At 48.2% G+C, this 17,167-nt stretch overlaps 2 protein-coding genes across 3 annotated transcripts; both read left to right on the top strand.

Annotated features, from left to right (window-relative positions):
- The first annotated feature begins 1,929 nt into the window (after positions 1–1,929).
- Positions 1,930–8,294, top strand: pgrmc2 (progesterone receptor membrane component 2). Of its 2 annotated transcripts, none has more exons than XM_078940244.1 (3): positions 1,930–2,405; positions 4,558–4,713; positions 6,892–8,294. In XM_078940244.1, the coding sequence occupies exons 1-3, from the start codon at positions 1,994–1,996 to the stop codon at positions 6,987–6,989; spliced, it is 666 nt and encodes a 221-aa protein (XP_078796370.1). In that variant the 5' UTR covers positions 1,930–1,993; the 3' UTR covers positions 6,990–8,294.
- A 384-nt stretch (positions 8,295–8,678) lies between these two features.
- Positions 8,679–17,167, top strand: asmt2 (acetylserotonin O-methyltransferase 2). The gene is made up of 8 exons (XM_023951427.2): positions 8,679–10,976; positions 11,077–11,251; positions 12,143–12,272; positions 12,356–12,424; positions 13,001–13,119; positions 13,252–13,389; positions 13,462–13,584; positions 16,458–17,167. Exons 1-8 carry the CDS (start codon positions 10,332–10,334, stop codon positions 16,667–16,669), a joined length of 1,611 nt encoding a protein of 536 aa, XP_023807195.1. The 5' UTR covers positions 8,679–10,331; the 3' UTR covers positions 16,670–17,167.

The raw sequence follows: 17,167 nt of genomic DNA, 5'->3' as shown, positions 1-17,167 counted from the left end.
TGAAGTGGCGTCTGTGTGATCTGTGCCCGTCGGCCTGTTGCTGGTTTCTGAAGCTGCTGAGCTGGATCAGCAGGAATCTGCTGGCACCAGAACCGAAAACCGGGAGGGGAACCACAGTTCTGTTTGCTCTCTGAGCAGCCAGATGAGTAAAAACAGCAGCAGGAATCATTACAAACAAGACTGAAAATATGAGATAATCGTGATTCTGTTTCACTGTGGGAGTTTGGAGTTTCCAAAATGTGACCTTTTGATGCCTCGTTTTGTTTCACTGAAACCTCAAACGGATAAACAAAGCTGTGAGAAGTCATCCCAGGTCCTCTGGGATGCTGCCTTCAGGGGTCCCACGGAAACCTCAGCTCCAAACCTTTTCAAGCATTCCATGACAGACTATTCTCTTTTTCTGTCTGCGGTTTACATCGTTTCTGCTCCTTTTTTATTTATTATTTAAAATGTTTTTCCTCTTCAATAATTCAACTTTATTTTTATGACACTATTCCTGCTAGAAAGCATCTCAACCATAACATGAACAATAGTAAGAAAATAATAGTAGTTCAAACACAATCATGATGAAAAATACAAATAAACCCAAACCCACACATCCCACAAATACAATCAAAATAAATCCAATTCTTAATGAAACCAAATAAAACACGGACTCAGCTCTGCTAGAAAGAGGATTTCTTTTCCTTAAAACCCTCCAGAGGGGATGAAGCTCTCGTCCTCAGGCTGCTCCACGGCGCTGGAATGAGGCCTCGCCGTGGCGTTTGGTTCTGACCTGAAGGACCATCAGCAGACCTGCATCTGAGGACGGCAGGGTCATAAACTCAAAGTAAATCTGATTAAAGATGAAAGTCCAATTCCATCCAAGCTTTTATAAACTAAAAAAAGAACGTAAACACTGATCCTAGAGCTGCCTGGGAGCCCGTGCAAAGATGTCATTGAAGTTCTGGGCTCCCCCTTCCTGGTCCTGGTTTAAAGGTCTGCAGCCGAGTTTGGAACAAGCTGCAGCCGACTGATAGAAAGGTGAGTAATTGTTGGAAGTCCCATTATGACGAAAAGCAAAATCCTTTGATTTCTGGGATGGACACAGACGCGATAACATGAACAGCAGTCCTACGGCCGGATCTAAATGTTTTAGCTGAAGCTCATTTGCAGCATTTGTCCCTAAATGTTTCTAATACATGAACATTACAAAAATGTTCAAAATGACATAAAACAATGTAAATGTAAACTCGGAGGCTTCAAAGGAACAAATTCTGTCAGTTTCACAGGCTTCTGCTGTTTCGTTAGTGTTTTTGAAAATGAGACTTTAATCTCCGGTTGTCCTTCTTGTGTTTCCATTTTACCAATAGAAAAAAATGTTATGGGTAATAATTGTTCCATTTATGTCTTCATGTAAGTGTCCTGCAACAGACTGGTGACCCGGTCAGGGGGGATAGGCTCCAGCAACACATGACCCCATAAAGGGATTCAGCGATTTCAGAAGATGGATGATTGGATGGGTGGATGGACGAAGAAAATGAGTGGATGGACGAATAGATGGTGGATGATTGAATGGTGGATCGATGGATGAATGGACTGTTAGGTGGATGATTGGATGGAGGATGGATGAATGGGCAGTTTTACTTCTACATGTTTTACTAAGAAAGGAACTTAAAATAACTCGTCATGCAATTCTGAGATAGTAATGTTGTTAGATATTGTTAGATAGAAGATGAGTTCAAATGACATTGAAGTCACGTGCTCAACACTGCCAGCCGCTTCAGTACAGCACTTTGTTCCCCTCTTTAAACATTTCACTTCCACCATTTGATTTTCAGGAACTGTGTTCAAATGAAGGTAAAAGTTGTTTCTACAGTTAAACGGGATCAGATTGGTGCGTGTAACACGGGAAGTGAGCGTCGTCTGATGGAGTCAACTAGTGGCCTCGTCTTTCCGAGCCGGACGTGAACGCAGCTTCTCGGCAGGGGCGTGTAGGCGCTAACTGTGCAGCATGGCGGACGATGGAGACAGTTCGAGCGGATCAGTTGACACAACAGGCGGGCAGGGGGCAGCGGAGGAGGCGAGCGGGCTCAGCTTAGTCGGGATGCTGCTGAATATCAGCATTTTGGTTGTGGTGGTGGTGGTTTGTGTGGCGGTGTACCGACGGTGGAGCAGGCGGCTCGGTGCCGACGCGGCCCGTGGCGACGAGGCCTCGGCGCTTCCCAAGATGAGGAGACGGGACTTCACTCTGGAGCAGCTGCGGGAGTACGACGGAGTGCAGAACCCCCGCATCCTCATGGCCGTTAACATGAAAGTTTTCGACGTGACGAGCGGCAAAAAGTTTTACGGCAAAGGTGAGTGTTTGGGCCGTTCGACTGGCTTCCGTGAGGGCGGGAGAGCGGTCGGAGTCGCCGCCGCGTGCGGTGAGTTGTCCGGGATCAAGATTTGGGCGCAAACCGCTTTTAGCTTAGCTGGCTTTGTGTCTGAATGAGGCACGAGCTGCTAGCTAGCTACTATCTCCACGTCCGTGGGGACGTTAGCAGGAGAACTCTAACGGAACCGGTTGTTGGCGCGGCTCGGGACGCCTCTGGGTCAAAGTAGTTGGGTTTTAATTTGTCACATTTTGGTGCTTGGTTTTTGTCAGCGTTAGCTTGTTAGCTCACTGGCTACATCGGCAGCTCCGCTTGTTGACACGGACGGGACCCGACCCACGTCGCTGCGGGAAAGTTGTGATCATCAACCCCAGAGCTCACATTACTATTGGTTGGACTTGGACCGGACACATTCCGAGCCGGCCTCGATCCGGATAAAGCTTGGCTCGTTTGCGACTCAGCAGTTCGTCACATTTGGCGGAGCCTCCTGTCAGCTCAGTATAAAACTATAATTATTCCGCCCCGCTCCCGAGTGTCGAGTGTCGACCTGCACACCTGACGGGACGGAGCGCGCGCGCGGACAGCATGAGCAACGGCTGCAGAGGAGGAGGAGGGGGGGGGGGGGGGGGCAGGAAGACACTAAACTGAGCTCAGTTTGGTCATTTCTGAAACTTTAATTAATGAATGGTGTTGGGGGAGGGGCTGTTGTCGCTAAAGTTAAATAAAGAAGAGTTAAAAACTGAAAAGACACGAATGCTGACAAAAGTCAGATGACTCCACCTTCTGTCCTGAGTTGTTTGGGCCTTTTGAATATAATACAACCATTTTAGGAAAATTAAACGAGTTTGGGGGCATTTTCTTTTCAGGATCTACTATAAAACAAAATATCTGTGAGAGTTTGAGGGGGGCCCTATGGAGCCTCATCCAGGGGTCCCGCTCCGCTGACCTTCTGTCAGACTCAACAGCTTCTGGAGGACAGCCGTTATTGGTTCTGACATCTCAGAGAACCGGTCCAAATCAGGCTGGAGTCGCTGAGCTTATCACGTCGACATGAAGACGTGTTGATGTTTAGAGTCTGAAATGTTTCCTCAAAGCAGACACGTCTTTGCTGCTCTGCACTTTAACCAGGCAGATGCTCGATAAGATTCCCGCTGAAGCATATCTAATCTTTCTGGCCGCGTGGTGCTTGGCTCCAGGGAGCTTTCGTTTTGAAGAAAGTCTGGTTTTCCTCCATGTTTTTGCCCCCAAAAAAAGAAAAAGCGAGAAGCCTAAAGGGCAAAAGGTTTTCACATGAGAGTCGGATGATGTTCGCCTGCCCAGAGCATGAACCCAACCTGCAGCTGGTCAACCTTTTATTTATTTATTGGAGCTGGTCAAACTTTTTGATTTTAATTTAATTTAATTTTTTTATTGGATTTGGTCGAACTTTTTGTTTTGTTTTATATTTATTTTTTGGAGCTGGACAAGGCTTTTATTTTATTTTTATCGTTTTATATTTATTTATTGGATCTTGTCAAACCTTTTATTTTAATTTTATTGTTTTATATTTATTTTCTGGAGCTGGGTAAATGCTGGAGATCTGCACGGCTTTTGCACAGACGCCAAAGTCCCAGCAGGAATCTTGCTGCCATCGACACAACAGACATTAATAATAAAGCATGAAGGTGAGTTTAATGGTGACCAGGAGAAAAGCAGGACGTAGATTTGAAGTTATTTCATTCATAAAAATCTGGCCTGCAGTGGAGATGCATTCCGGTCTGTCCATGTTCAAACACCGATCAGATTCTGGTCTTGATGTTTGATGACAGGAAGGTGCCGTAGTGTTTTTCATTTAATGGTTATTTTAAAGCGTCTTCAGGCTTTTCCGTCTCTGGGATTCAGAGCCTCACCGCTCTCAGACTCACAGGTGATGGGGATTTTGTCCCGCTAGTTCTGACCCACATTCGTCTTGCTTCTTGAGCGACAGGGTTATGCGAGGAAAGTGCTTAGTCACCGTCGCCAGAGGACAGCTTTTACTGCAGCCAGATGTGGTTTATGGCGCTGGTTGGTTCGTGTGCTGCAGCCTTTTCATGTTAAGCAGGTATCCGCATATTTAGGTCAGAGGTCGTCACCAAGTGCAGGCTTGTTCCATTACCGAGAACGGATTACCCGATGTGCAGAACCTGATCCCGTCCCGCGTTCACGCCGACTCTCTCCTCCTCAGATGGTCCGTACGGGATCTTCGCGGGCCGCGACGCCTCCAGAGGCCTGGCCACCTTCTGCCTGGACAAAGGCTTCCTGAGAGACGAGTACGACGACCTGTCAGACCTCACTGCTGTGCAGATGGAGAGCGTGAGAGAGTGGGAGATGCAGTTCATGGGTAGGTTCTGGTGCCGGGCTCGGTCCTGTGGCCTTCTGCGGCTTTCTACAGGAAGAAGAACGAATGAAAAGAACCTGACCAGCTTTTCACCAAAGTTCTTTAGTTTCTGTCATCCACAGGGTTTTCCATGGTTTTAAAATCTTTATATTAAATTGTGTTGTGGCCCCTTACTGCGCCCCCCAAAAAACCAAAGGGCAGTTTCAAACCCAGAGAAGAACGCCTCCTTAAAGCCACACGGAGGCAGAATGACCTCAGGAAGACGGAGGTCAAACTGAATCATTTCCTGGAAGAACATTCCCCAAAAGTAACTTTCACCTAACACACCTGATAAACCACAACCAACCAGTTAGTCTGACAGCTTTGCTCGTGAGTCACTAAGAACTTTCCCTTTTGGTGTCCTGATCTACTCCCATTTCACCTGTTTCACAGTTCTAACAGGAAAAGCCTTCTTCCTTCCTTTCCCATTGGTCCTAATCCAGGGATTACACGGCACCCACCGGAATACAGCTCAGCTGATTGCGGAGGGAAATCTTCCAACCTCCCTCAAATGTTGTTTTCTCCGTTCAACACTGGCTGCGTTTCCATCGACGATCAAGTTGTGCAAATTGGATTTGCGATAATAAATTTGCCTCATGGAAACACGACAATTTAGGGGGAAAAAAAATCACAGTTCTTAAAAAAAGTTTTAGCGCTTGTAGGAGGTGGTTTTTGAGACGTGTTGAGATGGACACATTTCACTAAAATTAAATGAGTCGAGTGACCAACAACCGGATGGCGACGCGCTTCTTGGTAGGAACTGGCGGCCTTGAGTGCTGCACAGCGGGCGCCGCCAGACGTCCCACAGCGTCACAGCTCATCAGAAGTTGAGCGTGTCATGTGGAATTGTTGGATCCACAGTAGTAGTAAATCGCAAACTTATCGTTATCGCGATATCCAGCTGTGCAAAACGCATATCCTAAAAGACGGCTAAAAATGACAATAAATGGTGACTTTAAATGTGCTAAAACAATCTTATGACAGTTTGACGTATTTAACGACTCAAATACATTCATTTATGCATTTGACCAATCGGATGGAGCTCTTTTATGTTAGATGTTTGCCTCCTATGTAAACATTTGTGGAATAATTCAAGTTATGTTGACCCGTATTTAAATTCAATTGTAGCAATGAAATAGAAATGATGTTTTTTGTGGTTTTTCTATTTGTTTTTGTATCGCAAGTCAGATCGTCATCACAACATTGATCACTAAAAATCGCATATCGTGAGATTTCCTCGTATCGTGCAGCCCTAATCCACAGCTCCTCTGGAAAACCACCATTTCCCAAAACGGCCCCATCCGTAGCCCCTCCCACGTGTAAGGAGCTCGCCGCTCCACGACCTGAAGAAGACGCTAACGTCTCCTTTGATAGATGATGATGATGAGCGCTAGTGCCGTGGCAGAAATGTGAAAGTATCTGCTGTCAATCAAAGTATTGGTCACATCCGTGTTTCTGAATGACTTATTGGGGGAGTCGGTTTTTATTATTGTCGCATAATTAAGATGTAATGGAAACGGTGTAACTGCCAGATCGTTGTGTCTTTTGGACATTTGTAGAATTTCCATAGCGTTTTTCACATGTGTGTGATGGAAACGCAGCTGCTGATGATGTCACATGTTCAGGTAGAGCGCCCGGCGGCGAGTCGTCTTCACAGTCCATGAAGGCGTTCACAGCGACTTCAAAACCAAACAGTCGCTGAGAGGATGACGCTGGGTGGGTCCGGGTATTGAATGACGCGCTCAAGATAACCATAAAGCATAACGAAGTTTGTATTTTGAAGTTTTAATAATGAAAAATGGTGGTAATTAAATCCACTTATTATATTGTGATCAAAAAAAGAGAAAAAACAAGGAATCAAGACAAAAGTGAATAAGGCGAATAAAACGGTCAACAAAAAATACGACAACCCAATTAATGTCACCGCCCACAAACATGTGACCCAACAGCTGATTACCTACTCAATGACCTACAATCAAGACATATTCATTCACCACACTGAAGACCACACTAATTCATGGCACCTACAGCGACACTGTCAGCGTTTTTCCCGTCTTCAGGTTCCCGTTGAGGTCGACGCCGAGCATAACCGCGCACACATGAAGGCCAGAAGAACAAACGTCTGCTTTTCCGTTGTTTCAGAAAAGTACGACTACGTGGGGAGGTTGCTGAAGCCCGGAGACGAGCCGTCAGAGTACACGGACGAGGAGGACATCAAGGACCACTTGAAACACGACTGAGCAGAACCATCACTCCGACCAAAGCCAGAAGCCCCAACAGCTGCAACGGACTGCCCCAGACCTGCTCCTGCCCCGCTCCCTGGACTCCTCCCACCCCGCTGAATCTGGTGCCGCGGCTGTTCTGGAGCCCCCCCTCCCTCCACCACCAGAACGCGACGGGGAGCCTTTTGCTTTGCTGACTGCCGGCTCGTGCCGATGCTCGGATCTGGAGCAAAACCTCCAATATTCTGGTCAGGCGTCCAGTGGGGAAACGTGCGGCCGTTGTGGCGTGCAGAGCGCCAGGGGGGAAGTCGTCGGGGCAAAACATGGTTGGTCTGAGCAGACGGGTGGATCAGGGTGGGGAAATAGATTTTTTATCTTCAGTTTAGTCACATTGCAATCGGCTTCAGACGGCTTATCAATCAATCATCTCCTTCAAAGAGCGCTGCACCGCGGCGTCACCGGCGGCAGCCGCTGGGCGCCGTCTTCTCCTGTTCGTAGTGGACGCACTACTAGTTTTCTGTTCGTCACCATGTGATTGTTGAGTAGCTTAGAGGGCGGGGCGGGAGGCTTTGCTTTTCATTTTCGGAAGGGTTCGCGGGGGTCATAAGTCCTCGCCGTGTCAACCCGCTCAGAATCGGGAACAAACAGCTGATTGGGAGAACAAAGGGAAGCCGATAAGGCGGTCCTGATGAATCGAATCAATGGTTTCCGCGCCTCACAAGCCCGCTGCGAGTCTGTTCATCCCCTGAACATGGTCCAAGTATTTACCGTGCCTTATTTTGCCGGGAGGGTCCGTGCTGAGCGGAGGGACGGATGGACGGCGTTGGTTCTGCCCCAGGCTCGGCTCGCCGGCGTGAAGAAAGAAGGCAAATGTTGTCAGCCCACACGCAGACTGTAACCCCCCCCCTCCTCCATGTCACAATCTGTAAATAAACCCAATGAATTACTCAGTGTTACTGCCATATTTATGTAGTGGATGAACTCCAGATACATATGATGCTACGTCTTATTGGCCAAACTTTCCCGCTGTTTTTGTGTGTTTTTCCCCGTTCAGCCCCCCCTCAATCAAAGGAGTGTTGCAGACGGGGCAGGACCGGGAGCTGCTGTTGCCAGATTTGTTTGTAGTCAGTGCTTTTTCCTGTAAATATATTATCATTTTATTAAAGCATGTGCAACCAGAAAGTGAGCCGCTGCAAAGTTCCACCACATGTATTTAAATGTTGGGAGTGTGTGTGTGTGAGTGCGTGTGTGAGTGCATGTGTGTGTTTGTGACGGGCAGGAAGGGATTTGTTCATGCATAATAAATCAGTTTGGTTCATAATAGCGGCTGTCTGGCGTTGATTTGCTGAATGAAATGACTGAACAGGAACCTAAAGCATCTGCTGGACCCCGGACCAACTCGTCCTGCAGGTTTTGGTAAAAGGAACTGGTTGGAGAACCGGTTGGATGTAGAGCCGCCCGCTTTCAACTCCAACTTCTGTTTAACCGTATAAGAAAACAAAAACTTTTAGTCTGACTTTAAGCAGCAGCAGAAGCTTCAGAAAAAGGAAAATCTAAGGAAAAAGTTGCAACTAAAAAGGTGAGTTTAAACAGCAGGTTGGTCATCCTCATTCAAGTCAGCAACCCTGTACCCAATCAGGATGCTTCCTCCTCCGTGGTCATGTCACACATCAAATCCTTCAGTTTTATGGAAATTTTAGATTTTTTTTTTTTGCCTTTGAGCCTCCTGGAGCTATTAAACTAGAACTACATCACTAAAATCTGCTCATTTTCAGATGTTTATCTTTAATATACGGTGTTCCCTCTTTAATTGTAGGAGATTCATCCCATAAATAACCTGCAATTCAATCCGATTGACCTAAAGTGGATCCAGATCATCTTTATTCAAACTTCCAGCAGTGAGACTCACACAGAAATTCCTGATACTGAACAGTTTTCCAGATTCTTGGATTTCTTCCAGTTCATCAAGTTTATTTTGTGTCCTAACAAACAAGTCAACTAGAATGAATGTCAAATCCATTCACATGTTAGTTTCCTAAAGTTCTCCACTGTTGTTTTTCCACATCCAAAGAATCCAAAGGGAACATTCTTAGAACATTCTAGACACTGGATGGTCACATGACTTTATTCAAAGTCTGTCCACACATTGGACTGGAATGATGGACTGATCCGTGTTAATGACATCACACGTCATGTTGCTGTGATTGGTCGGTTTTATGTTATAAATCAAACCTACAGTATCTCAATCTAGATGGTATTTTCCAATATCAATGTAATAATTTTATTTTTAAACAACTTTCTAATGGTTTAGGTTGATTTGATGAACCGCTTACCTCAGATTGATCTGGTTGGATTGTAAAAATATAAATTGATGAATTAATTAGTTGTTACACCTCCAATGAAAATTCAAACCGCTTCCTTTTGCTCTCAATAACAGTTAAATGCCCCCATTGTGTTACCAGGAACATCTCTTATTGTCGACTTTCCCTTTTTATTCTTTCCAGCCACGTTCCAGAGATGAGCCTCAGGGTCCCCCATCAGGTCCCACGACGGCTGCAGGTTTGCGGCTAATTCTGGGATCTAAACAGTCATAGTCAGAGATTGGGTACACACCTTTTAACCCTTGTTCTATCCTAGGCACTTTAACGTTGGGAGTTGGGTCATCTAGACCCACTAGACAGTGCTCTGAACCTTTTTTCTTCACTGGTGTCCATGGATTCCATGAAATCTTTCCACCTTTATCCACCTTTGTCATGGTAGGGAGAACACGTCAATGTAAGGGTGGGGTCATCTAAGATAGAACAAGGGTTAAAAAGTGCTGGGGGGGCTCATATTTGATTCATTATATGAGATTAGCCTGCCGCTGGTGGAAAATTGACTGTGGACTGGGGCCGGACTTTGGACATGCCTGCTGTAAAACCCCTCACCACACACTTTTTCCACTTTTCTCAGACAGTCAGAACATTTTCACTCTTTTGTCTCTTGTTTGAACTCTCAAAGTTTAAACCTTCATAGAAAATTTATCCAGGATTAAAGAGTAAAACGAAGATCTGATGCCGATGAAGATTCATGTGACGAAGGTTTAGTGTATTCAGAGGATCCGGATTATCGGGGGAAACGAACTCTGGTTCACCTAAAGTGGACCCAATGTGTCCAGTCTGAATCCAAAGGGGTTCAGGACTCGATCTGGACCAAAAGCTGATTGACAAGATCAACAGCCAATCAGGACGCAGAGCACAGTGCGTAGGGACAGTAAAGGTAAACAGCGACAAAGCGATGGAACGCTGTCAAATGCGATAGTTTTATTCAAAACTACCGAAGAGTCCTAATGGTCCGGCCTCTGCTGCACGTGCACAGTAGATGCTGTTCGCGTGCACAGTCGGTGTCACTCTTTCACAGTCGGTGCCGCTCGTGCACAGTCGGTGTCGCTCGTGCAGAGTCGATGTCGCTCGTGCACAGTCGTTCGGCTCGTGCACAGTTGGTGTCGGTGTCGCTCGTGCACAGTCGGTGCTGCTCGTGCACAGTAGGTGCTGCTCGTGCACAGTCGGTGTCGCTCGTTCACAGTTGGTGTTGGTGTCGCTCGTGCACAGTCGGTTGGCTCGTGCACAGTTGGTGTCGGTGTCGCTCGTTCACAGTCGGTGCTGCTCGTGCACAGTTGGTTTCGCTCGTGCACAGTCGGTGTCGCTCGTTCACAGTCGGTCGGCTCGTGCACAGTCGGTGTCGGTGTCGCTCGTTCACAGTCGGTGTCGCCCGTGCACAGTCGGTGCAGCCACGGCTAACCGTGAAGCAGAGTACCCCCCCCCCCCCTCTACACACACACGTCTCCCCCGTCTCCATCTTGGCCGGAGCTTCACCATTCATTCCTTCGTTCCCCTCGTGCGCTGCGCGCGTGTCCATCCGTGGTTCCCCCGCTGCTCATCTGTCATGGCAGAACATCTGTCCCAGAGCGAGCTGGACTACCCCTTCAAACTTCTGGAGTATTTCAATGGCTTCAGGGTCTCGAAGGTATTACCTGCGGGCTTCGGTGGTGTTGCTTCCGGTCCCGACGGTTCCCTCCACCGGGAACGACGCAGTCGATGCTCTGACCTGACCTGTGTGCCACCAGGTGATCTTCACCGCCTGCGAGCTGGGAGTCTTTGACCTCCTGCTGAACTCCGCGGAGCCCCTCAGCTCTCGTACGGTGGCCCGGGAGCTGGGCACCAGCCCGGACGGGATGGAGAGGCTGCTGGACGCCCTGGTGGGCATCGACATCCTGGAGGTGGAGGTGGCTGACGGCACAGGTGAGGTGGAGGTCTGGACATCATTTCCAGACTAAAACTGTCAGATAAAAATCTACAAAGCATGTCATCGTAGACTGTAACATTTAATAAAACGTCATGAAATGAGTCGTTGAAAGTGAAAACAGACGTTTGTTTTATTGGGAGAGTTGATGGACAGACAGTAGATCAGAGGAAGAGACAGGAGGCGGAGCTGGAGGCAGCTGAGATGAAGATGCTGAGGTTCTTTCTGGGACTGGGATGGATCAGGGATGAATCTATCAGAGGAACAGATCATGGATGTTCTGGAGATCCATGCAGGGAAGCAGATGGAGGAACAGTGATGATGGTGGAAAGATGCTGATAGCAGGAAAGAGAGGAAGACCATGGAGGAGGCTCATGGATGGAGAGGAGGAGGGTGCAGGTGAGAAAGGAGGCGGATAATTCACTGTGGCGCCCCCTAAAGAGAGCAGCTGAAATGCTTCAGGAGAGTCAGGGAGAAACTTTCAGATCAGCGCATGAAAAAGTTCATGAAAAGACGTTTTTGGACTGAAGTTACATTCTTCTGGCGCGGATGCAGTGTTCTCAACAGGTCATGTAGGGTCCCGTTAAAGCGCTCCCACTGTCCTGATCGTGATACGGGGTGGTTTGACCTTTCCTGACCCCGTCTGTTTTACACAAAACCTGCACCACATCTGCCTCGAAACACCTGCCCTGGTCAGGGTGTGTCCTATTAGGAACGCCACAGGGCTGGTACTGTACCGTACCAGTCCCAGACAGTCCATTCCATTCCAGACTTAAAATAGTTCCTCTGGTGAGTTGAGCACCTTTCACGTGTCAGGATTTTCTTGTGGTGCTTTCAGAGCCTCAAGCAGAACCGTTTGCGGGTTCTCCTGTGGTTCTGTTCTTGAGCAGCTTTGTACAGCAGCACAGACGTGGCCAGCCTCTACCTTGCGAAGGGGAGCGCCAAGTCTCTCCACGACATGATCATCTACCAGTCCCAAACCATCTACCCGCTGTGGAGCAACATGGCAGATGCCGTCAGGTGGGCGGGGCTGACTCATCTTAGGAGGGGGGGGCTGATTGGCGGTGGGGTCTAAAGCCTGCCCCCTCTTCTCCATCACACAGGGAGGGCAGGAACCAAAACCAGAAGACCTTCGGCCTTCCACCTGAAGATGTTTTTCAAGCTATTTACAGGTAGGGGGGTCTCTGGAGGACGATATTTGGATCATACCATCCTTCCTTCATCTTCTCCTGACTTTTTGATGAACCTGTGAAGATCCTGAGAGATTTGGGCTTCTCCACGGATTTCATCTGCCAAGTCTTCTGTAATAATATCGCTGAAGATTAGTAACCATGACAACTGGGAAAGTATTACTGTAATAGTATATGTTTAAGCTTCAACTGTTTAAAGGCCCAAAAATATGAACATAGATAGATTTGAAAGCAGAAGTTCAGGGAAACTGTTCCTGTTTTTTGAATAAGAGCATTTCTTTTCTGCAGAGTCACATCACTTAGAGGCCTTTCAAGTGCTGATCGCCTCGGAGGACGTTTGCTCCGATCCTTCAGACTGAAGTCCAGTTTCTGGTCTTCACAGTGCTGTGCATAGATTCTCTGCTGGACTGACATCCCATCAGCCCTGTCATTTGTTTTCCTTAGAGCATTCTCTGGATTCTGCAGCACTTGTGCTTGGAGTTCTTGTGTATTTTGCCCAGCTGTGCGTGTTTTTTTCTGGTAGTTCAGATGTTTGAATCCCTGAATTTTGCCTCACAGGTCGGAGGAGGAGATGCTGAAGTTCATGGGTTTGATGAACTCCTCATGGGTTCTGGATGGACATGATGTTGTGACCGCATTCAACCTCTCGGGCTTTCAGACTATAGTCGATCTTGGAGGTGAGACGCTTCTGAGGAGCTTATGGAAAAATAAAGACCCCCGAGCGCCCCACCCCCCCACCACACCCCACCCCCCCTCTGCCAGGGGCTTTGATGACCTCCCAGTTTCTGCTCTGGCTGCATAACCTGCAGGCTGCACAGGTGCTCTGGCTCGAGAGATGGCGCAGGCCTATCCCTCGTCCTCCGTCACAGTGTTCGACCTGCCTCAGGTGGTGGAAGCAGCTCAGCAGCATTTCTCACAGGAGAACCAAGCTGTGGCGTTTCACACCGGTGAGCTTGCTTGGTCCTCGGAAACGCGTGTTGTGCTCCGTCAGCAGGTACTGATGTTCCACGTCTGTGCAGGAGATTTCTTCAGTGGGGAGATCCCAGCTGCTGACCTGTATGTTCTGGCCAGGATCCTTCATGACTGGCCTGAGGAGAAGTGCCTGAAGCTGCTGAGGAAGATCTACAACGCTTGTAAGCCAGGTGAGTTTAGAAGTGACCTCTGAGTTTTTCTTGGTTGAGATAAAACTTTATTGATCCCTCTGGAAAAGGCATTTGTGGCACAGCTCATGAGAGAACGGGCAGAATGTCACTGAGGTGTCAAAAAACAGAGATGTTTCATCTCTTCAGATTATCCCTTGCTGTTATTGTGACGGCTGATGTCCACTGATTGTCTGCGATGCGTCTCCGCTGTGACACAACTTTGGTTGAATCAATCGGTGTTTACATCCCCTTCGTCACGTCTGCGGTTCTTGTCCGGCCCTCCGCACAGCAACGCTAGCTGGACGCAGGAGTTCTATTTCCAGTCCGTTGATGCGTCAAAAAGCCGAAGAACCAGAAACAGGTCTGGGTTTAAAAAAAAAAAACGTCTGTGCTCACACCACAAGGTCAAAACTGTGGATAACACCACCATGGATGCTAAAAGTTCAACTGTGGAAGTTCAAAAGCTAAACATCACATAAAGGACTCTTTGGGGAAAGACAGGGCATGGGGGTTGATCATTTATGTTTTGGATGAGCAAAGAGAGCGGGCCTTACTAATCAAAACGGAGGTGACGGATAAAACCACTCCTCCAGGAACTAAGGGGGAGGACCGGAGACTCAACGGGGTCAATGTAGATTAACTGATGGCCGTGAGACGGACTCCTCACGCAACACAGACCCACAGCAAACAGACTGCAGACACATCGCAGACAAACTGCAGACGTACCGAAGACACACTGAAGACACACTGAAGACCCACCACAAACGGACTGCAGACGAACCGCAGACAAACCGCAGACGTACCGAAGACACACTGAAGACACACTGAAGACCCACCACAAACGGACTGCAGACGCACCGCAGACACACTGAAGACCCACCGCAAACGGACTGCAGACACAACGCAAACAGACTGCAGACACAACGCAAACAGACTGCAGACGCACCGCAGACACACTGAAGACCCACCGCAAACGGACTGCAGACACAACGCAAACAGACTGCAGACACAACGCAAACAGACTGCAGACACAACGCAAACAGACTGCAGACACAACGCAAACAGACTGCAGACACAACGCAAACAGACTGCAGACACAACGCAAACAGACTGCAGACACAACGCAAACAGACTGCAGACCCACCACAAACGGACTGCAGACGAACCGCAGACAAACCGCAGACGTACCGAAGACACACTGAAGACACACTGAAGACCCACCGCAAACGGACTGCAGACACAACGCAAACAGACTGCAGACACAACGCAAACAGACTGCAGACGCACCGCAGACACACTGAAGACCCACCGCAAACGGACTGCAGACACAACACAAACGGACTGCAGACACAACGCAAACAGACTGCAGACACAACGCAAACAGACTGCAGACACAACGCAAACAGACTGCAGACACAACGCAAACAGACTGCAGACACAACGCAAACAGACTGCAGACACAACGCAAACAGACTGCAGACACAACGCAAACGGACTGCAGACACAACGCAAACGGACTGCAGACACAACGCAAACGGACTGCAGACACAACGCAAACGGACTGCAGACACAACGCAAACAGACTGCAGACACAACGCAAACAGACTGCAGACACAACGCAAACAGACTGCAGACACAACGCAAACAGACTGCAGACACAACGCAAACAGACTGCAAACGCACCGCAGACACACCACAGGTGCACCGGGGACACACCGAAGACACTGAAGACCCACCACAAACGGACTGCAGACGAACCGCAGACACACCGCAGACATACTGAAGACACACCGATGACCCACCGCAGACGCACTGCAGAGAGACCACAGACAAACCGCAAACAGACCGTAGATGCACCAAAAACAGACCTCAGACGCCACGCAGCTACACCGCAGACGCACCGCAGACACACCGCAGACACACCGCAAAAAGACCACAGACGTACCGCAGACACACAGAGGTCTACGGTAGGGTCTTACTGTTACGGGGGAGAAGGGAAGTACCCAGGCGCAGAGAGGAGAGGAGGCAGGAAATTGCAGGGGAACGGGGCTTTAATAATAACAAATGACTACAAAACAAAATCCACTGCTTAGCAGGCTAGAAACTCGAAACTTGAAAATACACAACGCTCGAAACCAGGGAACAGCACAACATGGACCAGCACAGGAGGAAGGGAATGACAAGACTTAAATACATGCAGACAAACGAGACACAGGTGGAAACACTCAGGAAGGATGGGGACCAAAGTAAAACTCAAAACTACAATAAACCAGGAAACACTACTAAATAAAACAGGAAGTTATACTCAAAACATCACAGAACAAAAAACAACTCGAACACAAAAGCAGAAAAACCTAAAACCGTGACACTTACGGGGTTAGTGTACCTACATTTGTGAGTAGTTGTGGTGACCTGTCCACGGCTTTGTTCAACAGTTAGGGTTACAACTCTGGCAATTAGGTGACCCCGACAGAGACACAGCTGGTTAAGAGAACGGATGGGTGGACATAAGAGTCACAATGCAACACCCATCAGGAATACATTCATATCAAGTCCTAACGTCAAGTCATGGTTGGTCAGCTGTACTGTGGTGAGAATGGTTCAGACTAGAGTGGCCACACACATCTGAACTCTAACCAACGACTATTTCAAAGTAAGAACCAGAAAAGGAAAAAGGTTTTCTTTGATTCTTTAAGTTTCCCTGCAGACTTCTTTAACTTCGTCATGCAGAGCTGCTTCTGTAAAAGCTGAGATTTCTGTCAGCTCGTCTTTCTGCAGGTTTGTCTCCCCTTGGAGGCTTCCGTCCAGCTTCTGTGGGTTGATATGCAAATGTTGACGTCTTCTGTCCATTCCCTTGTCCATCCTTGTGCCAGGCGGTGGCGTTCTGCTGGTGGAAGCCATGTTGTTTGAAAACAGACGTGGTCCCATCATGGCGCAGATCTTCTCCCTCAACATGCTGGTGCAGGCGGAGGGCAGGGAGCGCGCTCCGTCTGAGTACTCCCACATGCTCAGCAAGACGGGCTTCCACAACATCCAAGTCTGCCGGACCGGGAAGTCCTACGACTCCATCCTGGCCATCAGATGAGCGCAGAGACCCTTTTCTGCTGCATTTTCCTGAGAAAGACTTAAATCAACACCTTAGGATCTTGTTCAGTTTTTGTATGAGAAGCTGCTAGAGTCCCACTGCTGTATGTGTAAAGGTTTGCACTAATATTAACACTCCTAATGTCCGTTTGGTGCTGGATAAACTCCTAAACCGAAGCGACAATCATGCTAGAGATAAAGCTTCGTCCAGCATTCAGCTGAGCTGTTCATAAGAAAGTCTGTCATGTTAGGCGGATCGTCTTTTCCTGAACTTCTCATCCTTAACTGTGGGGATAAAACCGTTTCATGGTGAAGCTGATGTGGGCTCAGGTTTCTCTGCATCTGACTTGTTGCTATGGTAACAAACTGAAGCAACTATACTTACGGCCCACAACTGTCGCTCACTGCAAGGACCAGACTGTAGTCACAGTTGGAAAAATTTCTGCGGCTTTGAGCAAAAATGTAACCCCCGCATTTCAGGCATAGTGACCCCCCCCCC

Source organism: Oryzias latipes, chromosome 22, assembly GCF_053564925.1.
Source record: "Oryzias latipes strain Hd-rR chromosome 22, Olatipes_Hd-rR_3.1".
In the NCBI taxonomy this organism is placed as follows: Eukaryota; Metazoa; Chordata; class Actinopteri; order Beloniformes; family Adrianichthyidae; genus Oryzias; species Oryzias latipes.
Note: the sequence above shows the minus strand (reverse complement) of the source record. Positions and strands in the feature narration are given on the sequence as shown.

Coding starts and splice junctions, on each gene's coding strand:
- pgrmc2 (XM_078940244.1), top strand. CDS start 1,994: ATGGCGGACGATGGAGACAGTTCGAGCGGATCAGTTGACACAACAGGC. Junction 2,406..4,557: donor CGGAGTCGCCGCCGCGTGCG/GTGAGTTGTCCG, acceptor TCTCCTCCTCAG/ATGGTCCGTACGGGATCTTC. Junction 4,714..6,891: donor GTGGGAGATGCAGTTCATGG/GTAGGTTCTGGT, acceptor CCGTTGTTTCAG/AAAAGTACGACTACGTGGGG.
- asmt2 (XM_023951427.2), top strand. CDS start 10,332: ATGCTGTTCGCGTGCACAGTCGGTGTCACTCTTTCACAGTCGGTGCCG. Junction 10,977..11,076: donor ATGGCTTCAGGGTCTCGAAG/GTATTACCTGCG, acceptor GTGTGCCACCAG/GTGATCTTCACCGCCTGCGA. Junction 11,252..12,142: donor GGAGGTGGCTGACGGCACAG/GTGAGGTGGAGG, acceptor GTTCTTGAGCAG/CTTTGTACAGCAGCACAGAC.